This window comes from Pseudochaenichthys georgianus, chromosome 13 (genome assembly GCF_902827115.2).
Source record: "Pseudochaenichthys georgianus chromosome 13, fPseGeo1.2, whole genome shotgun sequence".
Taxonomy (NCBI): domain Eukaryota; kingdom Metazoa; phylum Chordata; class Actinopteri; order Perciformes; family Channichthyidae; genus Pseudochaenichthys; species Pseudochaenichthys georgianus.
This window is the reverse complement of record NC_047515.1, coordinates 4,597,447-4,621,867: the sequence shown is the minus strand read 5'-3', so window position 1 is coordinate 4,621,867 and position 24,421 is coordinate 4,597,447. Positions and strand designations below refer to the sequence as shown.

Sequence of the window (24,421 nt, the reverse complement as noted above, 5' to 3'; positions counted from 1 at the left end):
ATTTTAGCAATACTCCACGCCCAAATGTAGATCAATACTGGCTTAGGACAATAATAATGCAAACTCAGCAGGTGATACAACAAAGTAAATCAAAACATGTTTATTGCAAGTGAAAAGCATGCAGCAAAAAGCCCAAAACAGTTTTTATTTTTGCAGAATTGTTTTAACTGTGCCTGCAAAAGCTTGATGAGATCACATTATAAGACAACACCAATACAACACCAATTCATCGTCATTTTTCACCACCATTTTACATCAACATGAGACGAGAGAAGATGGAGAGATCATTAGAGAAGCAGGTTCCATGTTTGTCCGCTTGGTGTCGCAAAAGGTCTTCGTCTGATGACAAATACGTGTTTCCTTTCTCTGGGCAATACCCGACTGCATCTGCAGAGGGCGCCAACACGCACGTGTTATGGGACATCTTCGACTAGAGAAAGGGGGGAGGGGTGTGTTATACAATGGTGTTGCATTTGGGAAGGGGCTGTTTGCTGATAGTATTTTGTTTATCCTGCACACATACAGCTGTTTTTTTAACTTATAATTATCTGACCCGTAGAAGTAAAAGGCAGCTCTTCGGTGATACACGCCCTGGGTCAAGGAGCTGCTCTTCGCTGCTGTTTTCCACAAGTTTACATTTTGTTTTTGTCTTCATTGTGCTGCAGTGACCCAGTTTCCCCACAGGGATCATCAGAACGTCCTTATTCTCTGCCGAGTGACCGCAGAAGCTACCTCGGGGGGAATGTAACAACAAAGAACAAAGGGCTTGCTGCGAAGCTATGACTAGATAGAATATCAGGAGAATAAATAGAAACACAAGAGCAAATTGAGATCTTGTAACTAAGAGTCACAGAATGTAAGTCCCATAGTGAAATCACAGCAATAACATAACAGGAAGGAAACTCTACTTACAAAAAGAACTATGTTTAGTAGCCTATGTATTAACAGCAGCAACACTTTGGCTCAGCATGCAGAACATAGTAATGCTACTAGGATAAATACGCTTTAAAAAAAGAGTGACATGGAAAAGTGCTACTTCTATCGTTTCATGAGGTTGTTGGCTTTCTGGTTCGCAGCATCGATGCGTGACACGTTGAGAATAGCCTGTGGAGAGAGAGGAAAGAAACAGCAAATGTAAATGACACGGGAGACCTGCTGGACTTCTCAGCCTTTCTCTCAACGTAGCGGAAGACAGTGTGTGACGATGCGTACAAAGCACTAACGTTCAATTCCTACTCCCCGTCACATATGCTGGCTCTTGCTGAAAATAACAGTGCATTGTACAATGTATGCTTGTCAGTGAATGCATGCCACAAGACTTCCCGCTCACTTCCTGTCTTGCTTCTTGCTTCTGATTGCAATTGTAAATGGGCTGTTTATATAGTGCTCTTGTGATTGACGTCACCCATAGGTTTGTAGACTACAGGGTTTTATCCTCAAGTTTGACAATTTGAACGTGGCATTCTTGGGTTTTTATTAACTAAAAGAGCGTAAAGCCATGTGTTACAGAACCCTGGAATTCACATTTGTAGGAAATAAGAATGTTACAATTGACTTTGAAATGACCTGAACTGAATTAACTGAAAACCTGTGAAAGAATTCAAGTTCAAAGACAACACTCAAACCAAACAAGTTTAAGGCACTATGAGTAAAGTCTCTGAATGGGACCATAAACTCTTGAGGGAAATGTTTACCGCGGTAATACATCAAGTAAGAATTAGGGTCATTTGTCATGTGACAGTTGTACCTTGCCCTGTATGCGTTCAATCTGGTTGTTCTGCATGTCCATCTCGTTGCCCATGTCCAGGGCCATGCTTTTCAGATTTCCGAGGATGCTGCCGACATGAGCCAGGTTCCCGTCCATCTCGACCTCCCTATCATCGTTAGTCACCCTGAGATAGAGCAGAATAATGTGTGGGTGTTGGCCTGTGTTTGGCCAGCTGCCCGTATGACTGATGACTCGTATTACATTACATGACATCACGTTACACAGCTGCCTCTCCTAACAAGCACACTCCATTAACCTCTCTTAATACCTCCGTATGTGTCCTCCACTCATGATCATTTGCTCCCTCTCATCAACGACTCGAGACGAAGGTGGTTGGTTGGATACAACGCCATCCTGACCGGAGCCTCCACCCCAAACTGCCTTGTACGCCCCGCTCCCTTCAAAGGCTTTTAGTCTGAACGATGGAGAGAGACAAAGAGAGACATTCCTTATGAATGCATTTATATTGGTAGTCCACCCTGCTAAATGTGATGCACAAGAACAGCATCCTTTCCAATATGGGTACAGTAGTTGTCTATGTATACAGTAGAGAAGGAAAACATGTTGTAAAGACGATATCTAAACAGCTTTAAAAAATCGATAGGGCATCGAAGCAAGCATGCATAAACAAAAGAATCAAAGAGACCATTTTTGATAAAGTGAGAGTAAAAATGTGAATGTAAATATATATGTAATTGAAGTCTCACTGATACACGTAGCACGCGTACTCATACAAAGGAAGGTTTCAAAAGGATTATGCTGCACGATTTGTGTGAGTGTTTGTTAACAGGTACAAATAATAATTTTCATGTTGAATTATTCCTTTAATTCTAAATCACTTTTTTAATAGAAAGCTTTCTTTAGTTTTTCTATGAGGGACCACCATATGCTGTAGTTTTCTCAGAAAAGGTGTACACCAGTCAACACACACACACACACACACACACACACACACACACACACACACACACACACACACACACACACACACACACACACACACACACACACACACACACACACACACACACACACACACACACACACACACACACACACACACACACACCATGTATACATCACTTCAGGGGACATTACATTGACTTACATGCATTTCCTGGAGACTTATCCTAACCTTAACCATAACCAACACATGCCTAACCCTAACCCTTACCCTTACCCTAATCCTAACCAAGTCTTCACCCCAAAGTGAATAGTTGACTTTGATTTGGGAAAAATTGAAAATACTATTTATAATTAATAATTCTTTAAGGACATTTTCATTTAACTGTTATGTAGGTCTTTTTTATATTTACCAAAACACATTTATGACGGAAATTGAGTCAATTCCAATTTGACTGTGTCTACAGTCACACTCCAACAGGCTGTTTACTTAGAGTCCGGCCAATAAAGAGTTAAAGGCATATTGCTGTCAGAACTACAAAACCTATTCTGTAGATAAGAGGAGGATCATCTCACAACGTCAGCGTCCAACCAGCTGTTTGGTCCCCACAATGTCATACAAACATTTCCCCTCCTTACCACACACACACAATCACCTCCCTCACACACACACACACACACACACACACACACACACACACACACACACACACACACACACACACACACACACACACACACACACACACACACACACACACACACACACACACACACACACACACACACACACACACACACACACACACACACACACACACACACACACACACACACACACACACACACACACACACACACACACACACACACACACACACACACACACACACACACACACACACATACTTATCACAGGAGCAGAGGCCACAGCACTTGCCCAAGTCAGTCAGGTTTTTCTCGGCCTCCTTCATATCAGAGTTGATCTGATCCAAGCCCTCCTCTACACGCTCCAACTGCTCTATGAGAGGAGAAGGAGGAGGATCAAGGAGCATGCAGGAGCAGAGGAAGAAAGGAAGTGCCAGGAGAGGAGAAGGAGGTACATTGGATGTAAGAAAAAATAAAGGAGAAGGAAGAAATAAAATGAAGGTATGTACAATAAAGGATGAAAAGGAGGATGGAAGAGGAGAGCAGAGGAAGAAGGCAAAACAAAATCAGCAACTATTTCCTTAAAGCCCCACAACAGAACTGAAAAAGCAGCCAGTAGCGACTGAATGTAAGACGCCCAAAACAAAAAAATAAAGAATTGGCTTAGAAATCAAAAATAATGTCACTTTGGACTAACAAACAGGCCACACGCGGCCCAGCTGTCCCACTTTTTTGCACCAAGACCTCCATGCCCAGTTCCATCATGTTTTATCCATCCGTTTGGTTAGATTGGAATGAGGGGTTTACTCATTATTGAAGATTGTACCCAAGAAAGGCGGAATAATGTCCAGTATTTGAAATACGGACATTATTCAATTTGTGGTGCCTAAAATCGATGGATGGATGGATGGATGATGGATGGGTGGATGGATGGATGAATGGATGGATGATGGGTGGATGATGGATGGACGGATGGATGATGGATGGTTAAATGGATGGATGGATGGATGGATGGATGATGGGTGGATGATGGATGGGTGGATGGATGATGGATGGTTAAATGGATGGATGGATGGATGGATGATGGGTGGATGATGGATGGGTGGATGGATGATGGATGGTTAAATAGATGGATGGATGGGTGGATGGATGAATGAATGGATGGATGGATGATGGGTGGATGATGGATGGATGGAGGATGGATAGAAGGATAGATGGAGGGATGGTTGGAGGACTGTTTTTAATGTACAATGGAGTTTCTATTTTAATGCCAAATTCCATTAAAACCATATGGCTTCAGCTCAGACAATGGAACTGGGCGACAGTTGGTTAAAGGTGTGGATCCCAGAAACCATAACCTACTTCCTGATTGGCCAGATACAAAGACCACAGCAGTGGGCCATGTCTGTCAGGTTCTTCTCTGCCTCCCTCATGTCCCTGTTGATGGTGTCCATGCCTTCCTCAATACGCTCCAACTGCTCTGTTAGGAACACGGGTTTTTATGGTGCTGGGTTTAATGGTGATGTAACAACGTTAGAGACAGACAATATGGAACATATGGTTTCAACTGGCTGATCTGATTGATGTTCAGACCATGTTGTCAATCCCTAGAAATCCAACCCAGAATCTGTGATTTGCATTAATAGGTTCGAACATCGTGTTCTGAATAGATGTGAGATGCAAAGAAAGTAAACTGGAGGGTGAGGGGTGTGCCTTTTCCCCATTATTCTCATGGCTTTCCTGTCACCTCTACTATGCAATTCTCTCTGCAATTTTCCATGTGTTCTGAATTGGTCATTAGTTAGTTGGTTGTCATTGCAAGAGCAGCATCAACTATAATACCTCTTGGAAAGGCTGGGGAGGGGGTTGAAAAGTTGTCTTTTACCGCTTTAAATATTGGACCATAAATACCCCTACCTTCTTCCATCGAAAGCAGACTTTTCTATTTTATAGTCAAGAGCACTTTAAACAAGCCAAAAAAAGAGACTTACAGATCCAACAGAATTGATTACCTCCTTGTTCATCCAGCATGACCACAGCTCTGATTCCAGCATCTTTACTCTGCAGAAAGGAGCACATAAAGCCACACAAAAACAGACAGCACATTACTGTAAGCAAGCTGTTGATGTGATCACTGGCACCTGAATGACACACAATATCAACACTAGTGTACATTTTTATCAAACTTGGGACTAACATAATATGTCAGACTTTCTAATCAACATGCAGTCCTCTTGAGTCGTCTACCACTAATTGTGTGTGTGTGTGTGTGCGTGCATGTGTGTGTGTGTGTGTGTGTGTGTGTGTGTGTGTGTGTGTGTGTGTGTGTGTGTGTGTGTGTGTGTGTGTGTGTGTGTGTTTGCATGTGTGTGTACCTCTTCAACCAGCTGCATCATCCGCCTTGTGCTCTCCAGGGACTGGAAGACATACAATGAGCACTTGAACATACAGTACATACAAATTGCAGTCAGCTAAAAATGTAAACATAGGCATCATATGACACAATCTATATGGAGAACAAGGCTTACAAATATATATATTCACATCGAATTTAAGTTATAGTAATTATTTCAAGTAAATTACTTTGGGTGTCATCACACTAAACTTAAAACTATATAATATATCATCTTGTCTGTCCCATCCTCTGTAACTAACTGACATGTTTGTTTTCTCAACAATATAAGTGAACTCTCAAACTCTAAAAAACGACATTAAAAACACTCAACAGTCTATTTCAAGAAATCATGATCCTGTCACTCAAGATAATACGATAACACTTTGTTTTGAGCTTTTCCAGCGGGAACTATTTTCTACCGAACTAAACCTCCACCCTCCATTCGTATCACCACGTGGAAGGAAGCATGCATCTACTCGACTAGAGAACATTACAGCTCAGCTGAGGAGGACACAATTGATTTTGCATCTTGCACGAGTACACCTTGCACGAGTAGATGCACGCTTCATTGTGAACGATTGGCAGGGAGAGTGCTGCAGTGCTGTTACTTCGCTGTCACTTCACTGGTTTCTCGTGAATAACCGGGTGATGATTTCTGAAAAGAGTTTCATTAAATTGGAGGCCGGCGTCTCTAAGGTAAGGAAAGGCATGTTAATTTATAAAGCACTTTTCTGAGTTCTGGATGCCATTCAGTGCTTAATAAACCAGCAGCATTATTTTTTAAATCAATTATTTGACAAACATAAAGCCAGTGTAAAGACTTCAGAACTGGAGTGATGTGATCCACTTTCTTAGTGTTAGTGAGGACTCGAGCAGCAGCGTTCTGAATTAGCTGCAGCCTTCTATTCGATGTTTTAGTGAGACCTGTGAAGACACCATTGCAGTAGTCGAGTCTACTGAAGATAAAAGCATGGACAAGTTTTTCCAAATCCTGCTGTGACATTAGTCTTTTAATCCTAGATATATTCTTTAGGTGATAGTAGGCTGATTTAGTAACTGTTTTAATGGGACTGTTGAAACTCAGGTCAGAGTCCATGACTACACGCTTTATCTGTTGTTTTGAACATTTCCGACTGAAGCTCAGCGCAGACTTTTATTTGTTCAGCACTAAGAACTAATAATACTAAAACTGAGATCAATTGATATCTCCACACAATTCTGACAAAAACAACTAAATTGATCAACTGCTGGGAAAAGTAAGGATTTTTTTTACTTAAAGGTCCCATGTTGCTTTTCCGGTTATTACCCGTCCCCTTGTGTGTTATGAAGGTTTGTATGCATATAAATGGTCTGCAGTCAAAAACCCTCAAAGTACACCCTGTAGGGAGTACAACTCTAACACAGAAAAGACCTCCCCAAAACGCCTCGTTGGAGATTTCTCATTTTCCAATGTTTTCTTCCTGGGTATCGCGACGCCCAGAGCTGTGGCCGCACCCTCTGCCAGCCGAACATATATACTGTTGGATGCTCAGGTTCAGTTCAAAACTGTATCCAGTCATGCCGACGAGGGTCTGTTTCCTGTCTTGTGAGGAGAAATCTTCAATGTATGCCTTACCGAGGGCAGAACCACGATGAAGTCAGTGGTTGACATTTCTTGTTAACACTGTTCCTTCAGATGTTCGAGCCGGTGTGCATCGCATTTCACGGACCAAAGCTTCGCAAACATTGCAGCGATTCATATGCACAGCGTAGGACACTGAAGGACGATGCTGTTCCTACTTTGTTTGGACCAGCGGGAGATTCGGGTAGACAACCTGTAAGTATGTATTGTTGTTTGTGTATTTATGATGTTTAAAACAAACAAGGTATATCTACCACGACTGTTTAAATGGGTAAACATTTTTTCGGGCTGCTAAGCCATTGACACAGGACAGTAGAACGCAGTCGCCTACACATCTTCCGGCGCAGACTGAAAACTCATCTCTTTCGACTCCACTTCGAGCAATATAATTACTAACAAAGAACTGCTAACAGAGCACTTATATACTAATAAAGGACTGGCCTATCTACAGCCAGTTGAGTAGCACTTGAAATGTTTGGCTCTATGAAACCTGATGTACTTATATGAATCTGTTTTCTTCAAGTTTGTGTCTTCCTGGTCGAATGTACTTCTTGTGAGTCGCTTTGGATAAAAGCGTCAGCTAAATGCAATGTAATGACACAGTGCTAACTGGGCTAACTAAGTTGCTAGCTTTTCCATCTATCAACTCCAATGTCAGCAGATGGCCTTACATGTATCTCATAGCAGGAGAATGTCTGCATTCACACACAAAATACTCAGACAGTACACTCCGGGTGATTTACTATTTATTATAGTTGGCGTTCCTAGTGTATATGCTACCGAGCTACCGTTCCTAGCGTGTATGCTACCGAGCTAAACAAGAAGGCTACCAAGAGCTAGACTAGGGAAAACATTGTTTTTATGCCAGCTACAATGAATGACCGAACGTAGCAGACTACCCGTATAAGATTGCAATTTTAAACATGTTCTTGCTAACCTAGACTAGCTGTTGTTCATAGTAGGTTGGCATATTACACTGAACAAGCAAACGTAGGTTAGCATATTAATCTAGCTGGCAAGCTAACAAACCTACGTTTCTCTAATATTTTGTGATTTGCATTTGGTTTCGTCCAGCCAGATCGGGAAACTCCTGGCGTATCTGGCGGACAACACATGACGGGATGACCACTCTGATGCCTCGTCCTAAAAAGCCCCGGCAGCAGCTTACAAAGCTGCGATAGGCAAGATGCCGAAAATGCCTATAAGGGGAGGAATGGATGATATACAGTGTATATATGTGTTAGATAATATTTTAATGATATCTGTGCAGGGGAGAATTTTAGTGTTTTCCCATGTGTCTTACCTGCAACTTAGAGCAGGGCACAGGTCAAAGGTCCTGCCTTCCTGTTGGGGGAGTGTGGCCAACTGCGCAGATGACTTTAACAGACTTTCTTTGTCTCTAAACATGTGCGATTGATTAGGATCGAAAGAGCGCGAATATAGGCGCCTCCTATATTCTCGGTGTAGATTTTGCGCTGTGTTTCTGTGTAACCTTTAGTGTTGGCTTGGGATTGACATAAGGAAGTTGTGTGAAAACCTTGCCAATGCTCCCGGCCGTTGGATCTCTCAATAAATCCCAGTGTTTGACATTCAGAATTCCTGCTCCTCCCGTGTCTCTCTGAGTGCTGATTTCTATTGCAACAGAAGTTTCTCATTAAAATATGTATATTTACATTCATTTTGTACATTTCTAAAAATAAAGTTTGATGGAAATACTTAGTAGCCTTTCTTCCCTGAATTATTTGCTCCTATAACATATCATTCATATATAGCAAACCATGATTTGATTTATCATCAAACACAGTAGTAGTGTATTACAGGTAAAAAATAACGTACTCTTCTTCCGTTCTACACCTCAAAGGTCTATAATCGAATCTGTACATGTTATGGAGGTTCTGCAGGGTGTGGAGTATGTATGGTGTATATCTTGGCATATAAATGTTGTGTGCTACTGTTGGTGTTTTCAGCTAGCTGGCAACATAATGTTCTAACTGTCAGCTGCTAGGCTACATTTCTAATTTCTTTGCAACAGACGTTTTCCACTTCGGTAGGCATCATGGCGCAGTTTCCACAAGTGCACCTAAATAACAACAGTTGTAGGTACAGTTCGGTTAGTTAGCGACAGCGTATAACATATACGGCTGTACCGACGCCATTGTAAGACTGATGTTCCGCTCAGAGCCGAAAAAAGCACTGTGTGGGCGGAGCCTCTCTGGTGATTGACTAATCAGAACAGAGTGGCCGAGCTGACCAATCGGAGCACACTGGGCTCACAGAGAGGGGGGAGGGGCAGGAGCTCCAACAAGCCGTTTAGGACAGAGTGAATACACATAATACTATGCTGCATGAGAAACCAATGTGAATTTGGAAAATTGCACAGTATAAATCTATTTTTTAAAGTGCAACTTGCAGGTTTTTTTATACTAGATTTATGCTTAACCTTGCATGAAAATTACAATTTAAAAAAAGTTAACCTCTAAAGCCCCTGTCACACTGTCCTGAAATTGACACCCGATGGACACACGATAAAGGAAATGTTCAAATTCGGCTGTGATCGTAGCAACATCGGGCCATTCGTGAGGGCATCTAAGCCATCGTATGACCGCCGGTGGAGTTTCTCAGGCTCCGGCAGCAACTTCGTGAGCAGCAACTTCGTAAGGCAGTCGTGAGGGCATCTTGTCAAGTCGTGTCATCTTCGTGTTATCATAGGTGCATTCACCCTCACTCTGATCGGGCAAATGCCCGATGGCACCGATGATAACAAGATGCCCTAACGATGACCTTACGAAGGGCAAAATTGACACACGAATTCAACACGAAAATGATCCTTCGGCTATTTTTTGGCATGCCAAAGATTTTGCCACCGCTCACGAAGTTGCTGCCGGAGCCTGAGAAACTCCACCGGCGGTCATACGAAGGCTTAAGATGCCCTCACGAATGGCCCGATTTTTCCTACGATCAGAGCCGAATTTGAACATTTCCTTTATCGTGTGTCCATCGGGTTGTTTTATTGCACAACAAAATCATGTAAACATATTATGTAAATAACCCAATTTGTGTTCTGTGAAACTGAAAAGGATATAATATATTATTTTGAAGGCGAGTTGATAGGAAGTTGTTGTTGCTATGGAAACAACAACATGACGGAGAACACGTAATATCTTCTACATATAAAGATGGAGAAAGTAAAGAACAAAGTCTGAAAATATCAGTACAGTATCATACAGTAGTACTTTAACATAATTGTTTGTGTTACTTTCGTTGCAGTTGTATGTCTTAAATGTAATGTAAATGTTGCCTTCGTGTGTGGTTCGGGGCCATCTTCGTGCGTAATTCACAATTCAATATTCGTGTGTCCATCGGGTGTACATTTCGGGACAGTGTGACAGGGGCTTTAAGCACTGAGCCTGTTTTTCAGGTCTCAGGCTCGAAAATGACATTCCCAGAACAAATGACCATAACTACACTTCTAAAAGGGGAAAATTAATAATATTTTTCCTCAAATAATGATAAACCTGTGAGTTGGATTTAGAAAAGTCAAAATCCATATAGATGTTTTTTTATTTTAAAGAAAATTCAGATTGAACATAGTAAAAAAAACTGTAAATTATAGTGTCCGTCCAAATATTATGTTGTACTTATAGTGAAAACTACCCTTGGATGATGGTAGGTAGACTAAAAGCTTTAGGAATCCAAAGTACAACATACCCTGTATCAAGAATGATGCAAAACAAGTGACATTTGACCTTTTTAGAGAGGTTTAGCAAAAAAACTCCACCTCTGGGGTCATTTGGGTGGAAATGGCCGTTTTTACCGTTTCTCTGGAACCCATTGTTTCTCTTTTTGACCGTTAGAGCCAATAGAATCGAAGGGGAATTTCCACATACACACACACCTTACCATTGAGAAATTAGAGCTATGCACATTGCGCACACAGTTTTGCATGAGAGCGAACCTATCTCTCACTCTGACATCTGGAAATGGAAAAGCAGGTTTATTGCTTATGGATTATCAGAAATAATTTCAAAGGGACACAGACACACTGGATTAACCTATGGATTAGTTTATTCCCGTTACATGGATATAAAACATTCATAATTTTTTGAATATTAAGATGCCCTCAGACCATACCTGCCAATCTTGAGACATCAGAAATCGGGAGCATTTCCTAAACCGCCACGGGGGGGGGGGGGGGGCTAGTGGATCGCCGGCAGAGTTGGGTGTAATAATAATATTACTTTGTCGGTAACGGAGTAGTGTAACGCGTTACTTTTATAATTCAGTAATCACACTACAGTTACTAACATTGCCCCGACACGCGTTACTTCTATAAAATAATCACACTCACTGACAGACAAGAGGGGTTTCCGCCGCAGGTTTATATACATGTAGGCGTATGTAATCTGCGCGACTTGCGAGACCACATCTCCACGTGCAGTGCTGCATAAACATGGCTGAGTCTTTTCATCTGTAAACTCCCTCAACGGGGCCGCTCACTCTCTTTTGTTGATCACCCTCTCACGGGTGAACAGTTCAATGTCCCGCTTCATTGTAGGAATTCTGCCATGTCTCTACCACTTTAGTGTCTCGACCATCTCTGTTATGGAATACTAAATAAATAAGTAATTAGATACCTTACCGTTACTGCGCTCATAAAGAATGATAAGAATAATGCGTCTTGAACTGGTTTCATTAATTAGTGTCGACGTTTCACAGACTGTTAGCTTGTTGTGGTAGGCTGGTAGCCTATTTTAGAGCATATAAAAAGAAAGACATGTGTTATGTCTTCCTTAATGCAATAGTAATTGGGGGTGCAAGTGGAGTCTCGCAGAGGCAAAACTGTGGCGCGCTTACACTGTAGGTGCGCCCAACCCAGTCTCACAAAAAAACGTGTAATAACTACGTTGGTCCATAACGTAGGATGTAGTATTTCTACAAAAACGCCTCTGAAATTGTAACGGCCCGTCCACACAGCGGCGTGCGTTGACGCTTCACCATTCACTTTGAATGGGGTGACGTCACTTTTAGCCGAAATACATCGTGGGAAGCGACGTGGAGCGTAGCTGGCGTGGCTCGCTGCAAAAGTTGAGCAATGTTCAACTTTTGACGCCTCGGCAGAAGCGTCAGCCAATCGAATCATATGCCAGTACAAGCTCTAGCCAATCAAACCGCTGCTTGTGTGTCAGGGGTGGGAGATTCATGTGATTGGTTGTTGGTCGAGTTTCAGACACGCCCGCCGGCAAGCGTCAGCGCACGCCGCTGTGTGGACGGGCCGTTGGATCCCTACGTTTTTTTTCACAATTCATTCCAATGGCTGGCGTCTATGTCACGTGATCTTCACATTTCTCCCTGCAGAAAAAAAAAACATGGCCGAACTTCGTTTTATTCTCGGTGTAAAATGCCTATTTAAAGTTACTTTGGCCATTAAAATGCGTTTTGATGTCATTTGATGCGAGAAATATGAGTTGTTATTTCAGATTATGTGTGCAGTGGATGTACATGATCTTTAGTTTGCTAGTTATTACGAAGATTACTTCAGGAAATGGTGTCTATACAACGTTTTCATTGTTACCAAGGTGGTTGCTAGGGACGCTGCTATCGATATTATTTCTGTTATGTTGTGTAACTGTTTAATGGTGTTATCTTTATTGCTACCCCCTTCCCCGTCAAAGTATAGTGTTGGTCCACAGCGCAAACGTATTCGTTTAACAAAATCCGCATCTAAAATGGTGCAGAAACGTTATTTTCCCCTGTGCAATTCCAGTCTCACATCTCACAGCACATCGTCATTAACAAATACCGGAAACAGACCGAAAACACTTTATTCCGAGTGTGCTTGCTTTTCTCTTTGAAAGTCATCACATAACGGCATTGTAATACCCGGTTCGGCTGCATTACATATTACATATCTGCTGTAGTTCTCTATTTCTAAAGCCATGATGAGAAGACTTCTAGACCAGTGCTTCTCAAAGTGTGGTCCGCGGACCACTGGTGGTCCGTGAGCGCCCCCTAATGGTCCGTGAGTATATTGGTAACATTTCACATTTGAAATAAATAAATACATTTAAGTTTTCCGCACTCTCGCGGGAATATCTCCGCAATGGAACGAGCTTAAGTTTCACATTATATTGCATGATAAAGCCCAGGGCAACACCTTCGTCACACATGTTGTCACTTCTTTTTACCATTTTCAGGCGATTTATAATCTGTTCTAGAAAATGTGTTTTGGGATATTTGTGGAATTAGGTGGTCCGCGAGTGTTTTTTTTATTGGTGAAGTGGTCCTTGGTATGAAAAAGTTTGAGAAACACTGTTCTAGACAAACATGAGGAACTGCCGCCAACACTGGAAACGTGACGTGGATCATAAATATATCAACAATTAAACAACATCTTACATTTCTTTTCACACAATACGTCTCCTTGCAGTATCAACACTAATTCGGCTGACTTTTATATTTGATCCAATTGGTAGATAGGCTGTATTTACAATCCATAAAGGTGCACAGCTGATATAAAGGGACACCTAGTGTTTAAAGCATGTTATTGAATTTCATTATTTTTATTATTAGATATTAATAGAATCCCTATAAAGTATGTTCATTACTCGTTATTCTCTACTAATAGTTAATTAAAGACTGTATATAATGACTATTTTGCACATCCCTTTCAAGATTTCAAGATTTTTTAAGGTTTATTGACATATCATATAGGCCTACACAACTATGGTGTAGTTATGCAATGAATGAAAAACTTGGGTCGCAGGTTCCTCAACAGTGCATTACAAGACATCTATCAATATTTGTGCATACCTCCAGCAATGTTAACTATGTTGAAGCACTTATTTTAACTGATATTATACATATGTATTATACTCTTATAAGATGTATGTAGATAGTATAAGAAATGTGCAGAATATGACAATTTAATGGTGGAGGTACACATATTGAAAGATGTCTTGTGATGCACTGTTGAGGAACCTGTGACCAAAGTTTTTCATCTCCGACCTTGTCAGGTATTGAACAATCAATAAATAAAGAACACAGAATTATTAAATATAAAAAACAGAATTTGTGTGATTATACCAATTGATTTACAAATAAACACCACTGCATATTTACAACTATACACATGCTGATGTAACGCCAATGTTTCCAACTTGGGATCAATAAAGTATATCTTATCTTAAGATGATCGATGGCTACTGCCATATTTGCACAATGTGCCTCTGAACCTTGACAAGTGCATGTTTCAGGCTCATCAATGAACAACAGGAGGGGTCACAGACATAAGACCAGCTGTTAAATAAAGCTCTTCTGACCTTAGCTGGCATGTGGGTAATGCTGCCCATTATGGGCACAAGCAATTTTCACCCATTTATTAATTATATGTTTTACATTTGAGTGTTTCCTATCCCCTAAACCTCCAGGGATGTAAATGGTAAATGGTAAATGGACTGTACTTATATAGCGCTTTATCCAGTCTTTAAGACGTACACAGTTTAATACAGGCAACTTCTTATTATGGGAAATATGAAAACGTCTTTTAAAACTACAACTCCCAGTAGAGACGTGCCATAGATAGAGAACATGTTGCGAAACACACAATAGCCAGCATGTGTAGTTCTGGGGACGGGGTGGGGGAGGGGGGGACGTGGTGGACCCGTTCAAATCCAGTTTTGGACAGTCTGCCGTGGTACCATCCCATTTCAAGTGCTGTTCGACGCTCTGCACACTCTCCAATCACAGAGCTTGAGGACTATCACGGGGTTTGTCCATGGATGTATAATAAGAAGCGAAGCGCAGAGAATACTTACTTCCGGGTGTAATATTCTGTAAAGCAATTGAGCTGCTCCGACCCTCGGTCCTGACGGACTCCAACTTGTGTTTATTAATCAAACAAATAAATAAACACAAGGATAATTATGTGTTATTGTTGAGTAAATTGCGCAGGGGAAAAATAACGTATATATTGTGGTGATTGACATTATTCACCCACGGATCTATGGGTTAGGGTATTGTTCTGCACGGACATTTTAGTGAGCCGGACATCCTGTCTCCGCCGGTCTTCGCTTCCCGGGCATGAAGCTGTTTACATGTGTTTTGAGATGCTAAATAAAAGTCTAGCTTGTACCTTTGATACCCCGCCTCCGACTCCCATCTCTCGGCACCACACTATGCCACAATTTTAGATGCGGATTTTGTTAAACTAATAAGTTTGCACTGTGGACCAACACTATACATTGACGGGGAAGGGGGTAGCAATAAAGATAACACAATTTTACACAACATAACATAAATAATATCGATAGCAGCGTCCCTAGCAACCACCTTGGTAACAATGAAAACGTTTTATAGACACCATTTCCGTTTTTTTATGAGACTGGGTTGGTGCGCCGCAGTCTGCGTGATCTGCCTGTAGGGAGGGGCGGGCCGGCCCTGCGAGTAAAGTAACGAGTAAAGTAACGAGTTACTTTATGTAGAGAGTAATGAAGTAGTGTAATATATTACTTTTTTGTAAAGTAATATATTACTTTTTTTTAGTAACGACCCCATCTCTGGTTGTGATTTAGTGAGCTGGTATTTTTTCGGTAATTTTACATTGCATTTCACCATTTCACCATTTGTAATCATGGTGAGCTTGAGTTTGTGCTGGTTGCACAAACTCCAGCCTGTCAGGACATCGAGTCCACAGTTTCCCTAACAGGAAAAGGACCGGAGCTATCTTTCGTTCCTGAGTGCGTTGTGCATCCACCTCCCTGCAGCACATACTCTCCACAGCGGAGGCCTATCAAACAAAAACATTTATCAGGAAACTGTATTACATCTCTCTCCCCCCCTTCGTTCCTCTCTCTCCCCCATTCGTTCCTCTCTCTCTCCCCCCCTTCGCTCCTCTATCTCTCCCCTCCGTACATAGCACCGTAAGACGGTTGCATTCGGGTAACGCGAGATACGGCTGATACTTGCGCATTAGTTTCTGTTATGGATCAGTATCAACAGTCCTGCCGGTAACGTTACTATATTATCAATACTACTTTAGTTATAGCCTGATATATGATAGCTAACTTTACGATGTTGTGATGTGACTGACGTTAGCTAACATTAACTCTAGCTAACGCCGGTCACTCAGCAAGACAGCTGCCCTGTTCTCCACTGATTCTCCTCACACCACAGCTCCATTTCTCTCCGATGGCCGTTCATTCTAATCCTTGGCTGCTCCTGGTCTAAGGTATAAGGTTGTGGTTCGTCATATTTTATTTCAAACCTTTATTTATCCAGATTGGTCCCATTGAGATCATAGATCTCTTTTTCAAGGGAGACCTGCATACGAATATACATTTTCAACCTCTTCGGTGTTAAAACTAGCTTTGTTATCCATGTTTATGAATACGTTAGACCGGCCGCTCTCCCCCATGTGACGTCACACGCTGGTCGTCTTTTTTTATGCGGAAGTAAAAATGTCTTACAAAAACGACGCCAGATGTCACTGTAGTGTATATTAATGTATATTTTTTGGAAAATCTAGTGTATACATCATTTTCCTACACATTTATTCACTGGTGTCCAGGGACGTGCACAGACATTTGGAGGGGCTATTGCTCTAAACTGGAAAAAGGGCCTCCCCCCCGAAAAAAAATATAAGATCAAAACGATTATTAAATTAACTAATTTGAACAGTAATTCACATCATCATCTCATAACAAAATAACTACTACTTGCATTCAGTGAATTGATTTTTAAAATGAAAACCAGGGCAATGTTTTGTTTTGCGGTCCATATCTCATTGAAATATCTAATGTTAGTAACTATTAAAGAAAAAATGGGGACAATTCAATGTAGTTTGACCATTGTAACTGCTGTGCAGTCATACTGATAAAATAGGACTTCTATAATTACCTTAAATAAACTCACTTAATTTCATTAATGAAACCAGTTCAATACACATTATTCTTATTCTTATTATTCTTTATGAGCACAGTAACGGTAAGGTATCTAATGGACTTATTTATTTAGTATTCCATAACTTAATAACAGAGATGGTCAAATTAAAGTAGAGACATGGCAGAAATCCTACAATAAAGCCGGACAGTGAAGTGTTCTCCTGTGAGAGGACGATCAAGAAAAGAGAGCGAGCGGCGCATTGAGGGAGTTTACCATGGATGTTTAATAGGAGTTTATGGAGCAGATGAAAAGACACAGAAAGACAGAAGCACAATAACAATGTAGGTGTATTTTGTAAATAACCGATGGTGTCAACAGGAAGTAAAGTCCCTGCCATGAGAAAACTCAAAATCCATTTTCCAAAATCCGACACTAGAGGTGGTCTTAACGCACCGGCACCAATACAGTAGCCTATAATAAATATTCAGGGTTCTTACACTTTTTCCAAAGTCAAATTCAAGGACTTTTCAAGCATTTTCAAGTTGCATTTTCAAGCTCTTCAAGCATCTTACAGCTGTTGTAAATTACATATTTATATACACATACTTATACTCAAATGATTATTTCCCTACCTCACATTAAATCAGATGTTCTTTATGCTATAAACAACCAAATGTGTGTTTCGTGATTGCATTCTACTTGAGGATGACAAATTAAAGAAAAGAAAACTAAGTTTAATATTTCAAAATTAGTGATCTGTACGTAGACTAGGCCTCCCATACAACCTGGCTGAGCCAATATAAAACAATCAGCCAAATAACTTTTCAATACATTATTGATTACTATTATTGAGGTACTTTTAGGTTGGCAGTAAACATAAGTCAGAGGTGAATGGTGTACTTTTCCTCCACTACATGTATTTAATACCTTCAGTTACTTTACAGATGTGGATGAATGATGTGAAATCTAATCAAGTGTTAAATCAGACTTTAGTTCCACCTGGAGTAAATCCACAAGCTACCCTGCAGTATACAAAGTCATTCAAACTAGCTGCACCTTCACCAGCTTTGAGAACACTTTAATGATCAATCATTATAAAACATATCATATATATTATTCTGAAATGGACCAATCTGCACGATGACTACTTTTACTGTCGCCACTTTCACTATATTTTGATGAGAATACTTTTCTACTTTCACTTGAGGAACATTTTGAAAGCAGGACTTTTACTGTAACAGAGTATTCCTACACTCTGGTACTTCTACTTTTACTCAAGTACAAGATCTGAGTACTTCTACTTTTACTCAAGTACAAGATCTGAGTACTTATACTTGTACTCAAGTACAACATCTGAGTACTTATACTTTCACTACAAGATCTGAGTACTTATACTTTTACTCAAGTACAATATCTGAGTACTTATTCCACCTTTGGTAGCGTATTAGCCTGAATTGTAGCCACAAAATCCACTGATATTTAACTCCTTCAGCCTATTTTCAGCTGCAGAACCCATTCAACTATTACATTATTCAGCTATTACAGGACATCAAGGCTATACATGTTGTTGTTTATACCTTTTTTAAACCTTTTCTTTTAAATATTAAGCTTTTTCTGCATTTTTGTAGCTAAAAGCAGCTACCATTCAGCTAATAACATATAACATATTCAGCTTTTTCTGCATTTTCAGCTAAATTCAGCCATAAATGTTCACAGTTTACAGCATTCACACGCATTTTCTGCAGGAAATGCATTTTCTAGTTTCATCCAATACTTTGGCACTCCATAACTTCAGCTTATTTTCAGCTACAGAAACCATTCAAATATTAAACTATTCAGCCTGTTCAGGAATCAATGGGAAACCTTCAACTTTTTCAAAATAGTTCATACTTCTTGAAATATTCAGCTTTTTAAACTCTTTTTTTAACATTGAAGTCAATGGGAGATGATTTGATCAAATCCACTTTTCCTACACTTTGCGCCAAATGCTTCTCCTTCCACATAATTTCAGCTAGACACTTCATTCTAACTTTCAAATGATCAACATACCTTCAGCTATAAAACTTGTAAACAAGATTTTTGTATTTTTTAAACTTTTTGAGATATTTAACTTAGTTTGGAGCTTGGTAGAGAGGCCTTTTTCAGATTTTAACATTAGAGTGGATGGAGCAGCTCGTTAACTCTAGAGTGCTTTGATCTCAAAACAGAGTGCAGGAGTGCTTTAAATTCTCCCCCAAAAATGTTTTAAACTTGCAATAATTCCCAAACCCTACACTCCTCAGACATATTTTTTCATGAAAAACGTAGGAAAACCTCCAAGGTTGAAAAAAATAACAAATATTAAACAAAATGAGAGCAGGAAGAGACAAAAAGTCCACCTTGATCCCAATTGATTCTCCGGATCTTTCTTCAGAACAGAGAGAAGTACAATGTAGACAAACTTAGTATTCAGCCATAAATGTTCACAGTTTACAGCATTCGTACACATTTTCTGCAGGAAATGCATTTTCTAGTTGTCTTCTGCTAGCCAACGCTCGTTGAAAACGGCAACCTCCTGGCATACTGTCATCTATCACTCATCAGAATGCCCAGGTCACACACGTAACACAAACACTTGCAGGTCACGTGCATAGCGCGGGAAGGCCGGAGCGGAGATGTTTTATGTAAAAGCGAAGCAATTAAGACTTCTTCCGACTTCTTTATTTTCTTTTAATCTAAAAAGCGAAGTAAAGCATTTACAATTTCAAGCACTTTATCCCAAATTCAAGCACCATTCCCACATTTCAAGCACTTTTCAAACCTTGAAAACACCTCGTAAAATGTCATGCATTTTCAAGGATTTCCAGCACCAGTACGAACCCTGAATATTATATATATATTACGTAATATGTGTAATCACACACTTGGCGATATAGAACATAAATAATAAAAACGTAGGCCTACCTGGTTTAAAACACTTTTGTGGTCATACTGTGGAATGAGTTCACACCCTTTGTATATAAAGTCTATGGTTCACACTGAAACGAGTTCTTCATTCAACATTTCTCGGTCAATTACATGTAAGAAGAAGAAGAAGGAAAATAAGTAGTAGAAGAAGAATGAAGCTGGTGTGTTTCCCGCAGCGAGACACTACAATACTAATTGTGGGCTTATCATGTTGATTCGACCACAACAGAAAGAAAAAGAAAACTCTCTCTCTCTCCAGAGGGGCAGGTCAGCCAAAAAGGGAAAACGGGCCATTGCCCAGGCAACATTAGCCCGTACCTGTGCACGTCCCTGCTGGTGTCTCTAACCTGCAAGTTGCTCTTTAAGAAATTCAAAATACCGCATCCATAAGGACCTGCGTTTACACTGTAGGCCACTACCATAAGCAGAAATTCTCTCTCCAGTTGCATCACTACTTGCTGCGTGTCTGTGAGTGTGTGTGTTTGTACTCTGTAAATATCATGTGCATCCCTGGGGACTTCCCCACCCAGGGTAAGGATAAGGTGACAAACGGCTTGACCTGCTGTTGGGTGTGTGTGTGTGTGTGTGTGTGTGTGTGTGTGTGTGTGTGTGTGTGTGTGTGTGTGTGTGTGTGTGTGTGTGTGTGTGTGTGTGTGTGTGTGTGTGTGTGTGTGTGTGTGTGTGTGTGTGTGTGTGTGTGTGTGTGATTAGCACCTCCCCACCATGAGTATATGAGCTCATCAATTCCTGATGGTTCTTTGCAGATGGTGGCACTGGGAGACCAGTTGACTCTATGGTAACCAAGTGAGCCAGGTGTCCTTAAAGGGCCACTCCCCTAAGGCCAAGCACATCAGTAGCACCGACACCCGTTATACTGTTGTGTTTGTTGTGTGGGCTGAGATGTTAAAAGGTTTATATGTGTGATGAAAGAAATATGTGTTACACATTTAAGTCACTTTATTCAATAGCTAGGGGAAAAGAAGAGATATACTATCGCTTTATAAATACTATCGCTTTACGTATATATGCACACACACACAATTTTGAATTGCACCAATACTTTTATATACTGTCTCTTTACACACACAATAGACAATAGTAACGTAACGTTTGTTACATGATACATAATGTACCTGTATCAAATCACCGCTGCCGGCAGGGACACCGCTCCTTGCATGGTCCTTGGTAAATGCGGCGGTATTTTTCCACTCAAAACTTTTCCAGGGCTCTGTAGAAGTCAACCTGTTCAATGGGTGGTCCTTCAATGCAGATTCTCACCAGGACGTCAATATTTCCTGCTTTTATTCTTGCCCTGCCCTTGGTCTTTACGCAATTTTAAACGCTGAATCCACGTCCGCACGGCACCGTGCTCATTGGAATGACCGAGATTGCAGCCAGGAGCTTTGTGGTTTCAGGTAGGAAGCCAGCATGTTGTGTAGCCATGATCTTCACCAACTCCTGGAAGGAATTGTTGCTGTAGTTTGCATGGACCAGCTCCTTAAAAGGTGGCCACTCTGTGCTGCAGGTGTCAGTGTCAACGATAGGTTCCCGTCCCACTGGGCACAAGTGATCCACGCTCATCGCGTCCAAATTGCATGTTGTCCCATGGCAGACACCGTGGGTCAAAGAAGCGAAAAGCGGAAAAGAGGCCGATGTCGGGGGAACGATCTTCAATATTCTGGATGAGGGTGTCGAGGAAGCGCTGCCTTACACCATCCACGGCCTGCCGCATCGCCCTGGTGGCCTTTATCTTTTCTCCCTTAAAATACGTCTCGCCGTTGTTCTCCGCAATGTTGGCAAGGAATTCTTGGAATGTTGGGCCGCCTTCATCTCCAATCTGCATGGCTCGCAGCGCGTTGATCGTTGAGGTTACAGCAGGCTGAACATTTAGCTGGAATGCCTTGCTCAGGCACGCTATGGTCCCCAATATGTCGCACAGCAGACTGTTGATGGCGATAAACTCATATGTTAGCATTGCCTTTGCTAGTGTTTCGGCCATCGTGTCATGCATTAATACAGCGTCCTGCTGAAACACCTCCGCTACAGCGCGCATTGTTCTGTGTAGAGCAACATTGTCCTCACCGACGCTCAGCCAGCGGACGGCATGGATTGACTTGAGCTTCACGTCATCAGTGTCCAGGATGACATGCATTTCTTTAAGCCGTGCTTGCCGAGAGCTGCTGTTGGAGAAGTATCCATAGATGCTGCCCACCGTCCTCTGGTAGCGCTGGAGGGATGGTATCGCCGCGGCAGCCTGCTGGGCACACAAGTTTAACTTATGTGCAGCGCAGTGTGTGCCACCGATGGCTGGGTTTTCCCTTTTTAAACGCGCCACGACCCCATTTCTCTTCCAGTCATAACCGCTGCCCCATCTGTACGGACGCCAGTTACGTCGTTCAGGTCGATGTTGTAATCTTGCAACTGCTCCTTAATGGTTTGCGTTACGGTAGCAGCGTCGCATGCAGTAATCTTTGTGCTGCACAAGTAGTGGGTTTCTAAGTCACCGTCATTTATTAGGTTAACATGTGTGCAAAGAAGCTTTTCCACCGAAATGTCCGTGGACTCGTCAGTCATGAGCCCCTTGAATGTTGAGTTATTTAACTTTGCAATTAAATCCTCCTTCAGCACATTACGGCGCACTGCATGTCCTGCACTATGTCGTTGTGAGGGCGTTCTCTGAAACGCGCAGTTCTGCCAAGGTTTCACATCCCTGCAGAATGCACAGTTCATTCAAGCTTTTCCAGGCTGAAGACTTTTCTTTTTGTCGCTGCTTTTAATTGAACTATTCATATCTTAAACTACACTGTAACTTTTATCCATGTACTTTTTCTTGTAATGTTTAATTGAACTATTCATATTTTAGACTGCACTGTAACTTTTATCCATGTATTTTTCCTTAATGTTTATTTTATTAGCTTTTCTTTTTTAATGCTTAATGTCTTTCATTTTTTTTTTTGTAAAGCACTTTGAATTGCCTTGGGTTGAAAAGTGCTCTATAAATAAACTTGCCTTGCCTTGCCTTGCCTTTTGTTTTTGTGTGTCGGCAACAGTTCTTTTGCCAGGTAATACACGTTCCTCTTGGCCGCAATTACCGCCTTTGATCTGGCACAGACCATTCGATTAACGGCAACTTGAACGTTGTTTTTTCGTAAATGCTGTGCCTCTAGCACTGCTTTGTGATCCACCCCCTTTATGTGCATCTCCATAGTCTTCACCCTGAAGTTGGACGTCGCCGCGGTGAACACGTTTTTTTCCCTTACACATAGTGTGCAATACATTTGATCACTTTGTTTGTTATAGCACAACCACGGGAACTTCATCTTCCAGGTTCCGACAAACTTATTTTTGTTGTGGCTGACCGGTTTCTCTTCGTGGTTTACGGGTGTAGAAGTGACATTGTCGGATGGCGTAGGCTCTGGATGGGGCGGGAGGCACCTGCACGGGCGGGGGATGCTGGCGGAGAATAGGGTGGCGGCAACTCAGGCTCGGGCTGAGAGCCAATGGCAAGGCTCGCTGGCAGTACACTTTTATCCGTCACAGGAACCGGCTTTGCTGGCGGCGAAGAAAATCCCACCAGCTTCCTTTGCCCCTCCAACAGAGGGATGTCATTTTCCTTTTTCCTTTTTGTCATTTAAACGATAAAAATTGTCGATCTTCTCTCGGATAAATCATTTTATTTTGGACGGCCTCGGCTCGAGTTGAGGGCGTTCCGAGCTGAAAAAGGGCGTCCAATGACGGCAAGGCGGCCCCCTGGCGGAAACACTGTATCCAAAGATATATCAAAAATGAATGGGACATTTTCTGTGATGTGAGTTTTTAATTTTTGATAACTCGTTGAAGGAAGCCTTTTTTATGTGCAAGAAACAAAAACATTCCTCACCTCATCTGTGACCTGATTGGCTCTCCTGTGCAGCTCCTGCTGCTCTGTTAAGATGGGTGGGTCTGACGCCATGTTGGTTGTGTGTCTGTGTTACCAGAAAAGGCTGCAGCATCAAGTTCTGGCACCTGGAGAGCAGAGTAACACCATGTTCATTTATCAATTATTGCCTTAGTTATGGAGGGATACAAAGAGATGTCCAAAACACCCTCTGCAAATACCTTGCCTGTATTCAATGTCTATATTTCTGTCATGGAAATGTATGCAAATATATTTAATAAGTTTATGGGGGATCACAAAATATGACTTCTTGAAAATTAAATAAAGACAATTTTACAAACATGTGAGTGTTTTACATGAGAGAAATAATGACATTTTTCTCAT

General features: G+C 41.4%; 1 protein-coding gene across 1 annotated transcript; it reads right to left on the bottom strand.

Moving 5' to 3' along the window:
* Positions 1-177: 177 nt before the first annotated feature.
* On the bottom strand, positions 178-24,112 carry LOC117457746 (synaptosomal-associated protein 25). The gene is made up of 7 exons (XM_034097968.1): positions 24,041-24,112; positions 5,695-5,736; positions 5,332-5,380; positions 3,581-3,692; positions 2,037-2,183; positions 1,748-1,892; positions 178-1,104 (listed from the first exon to the last, which is right to left on the bottom strand). Exons 1-7 carry the CDS (start codon positions 24,110-24,112, stop codon positions 1,039-1,041), a joined length of 633 nt encoding a protein of 210 aa, XP_033953859.1. The 3' UTR covers positions 178-1,038.
* Between the last annotated feature and the right edge of the window lie 309 nt (positions 24,113-24,421).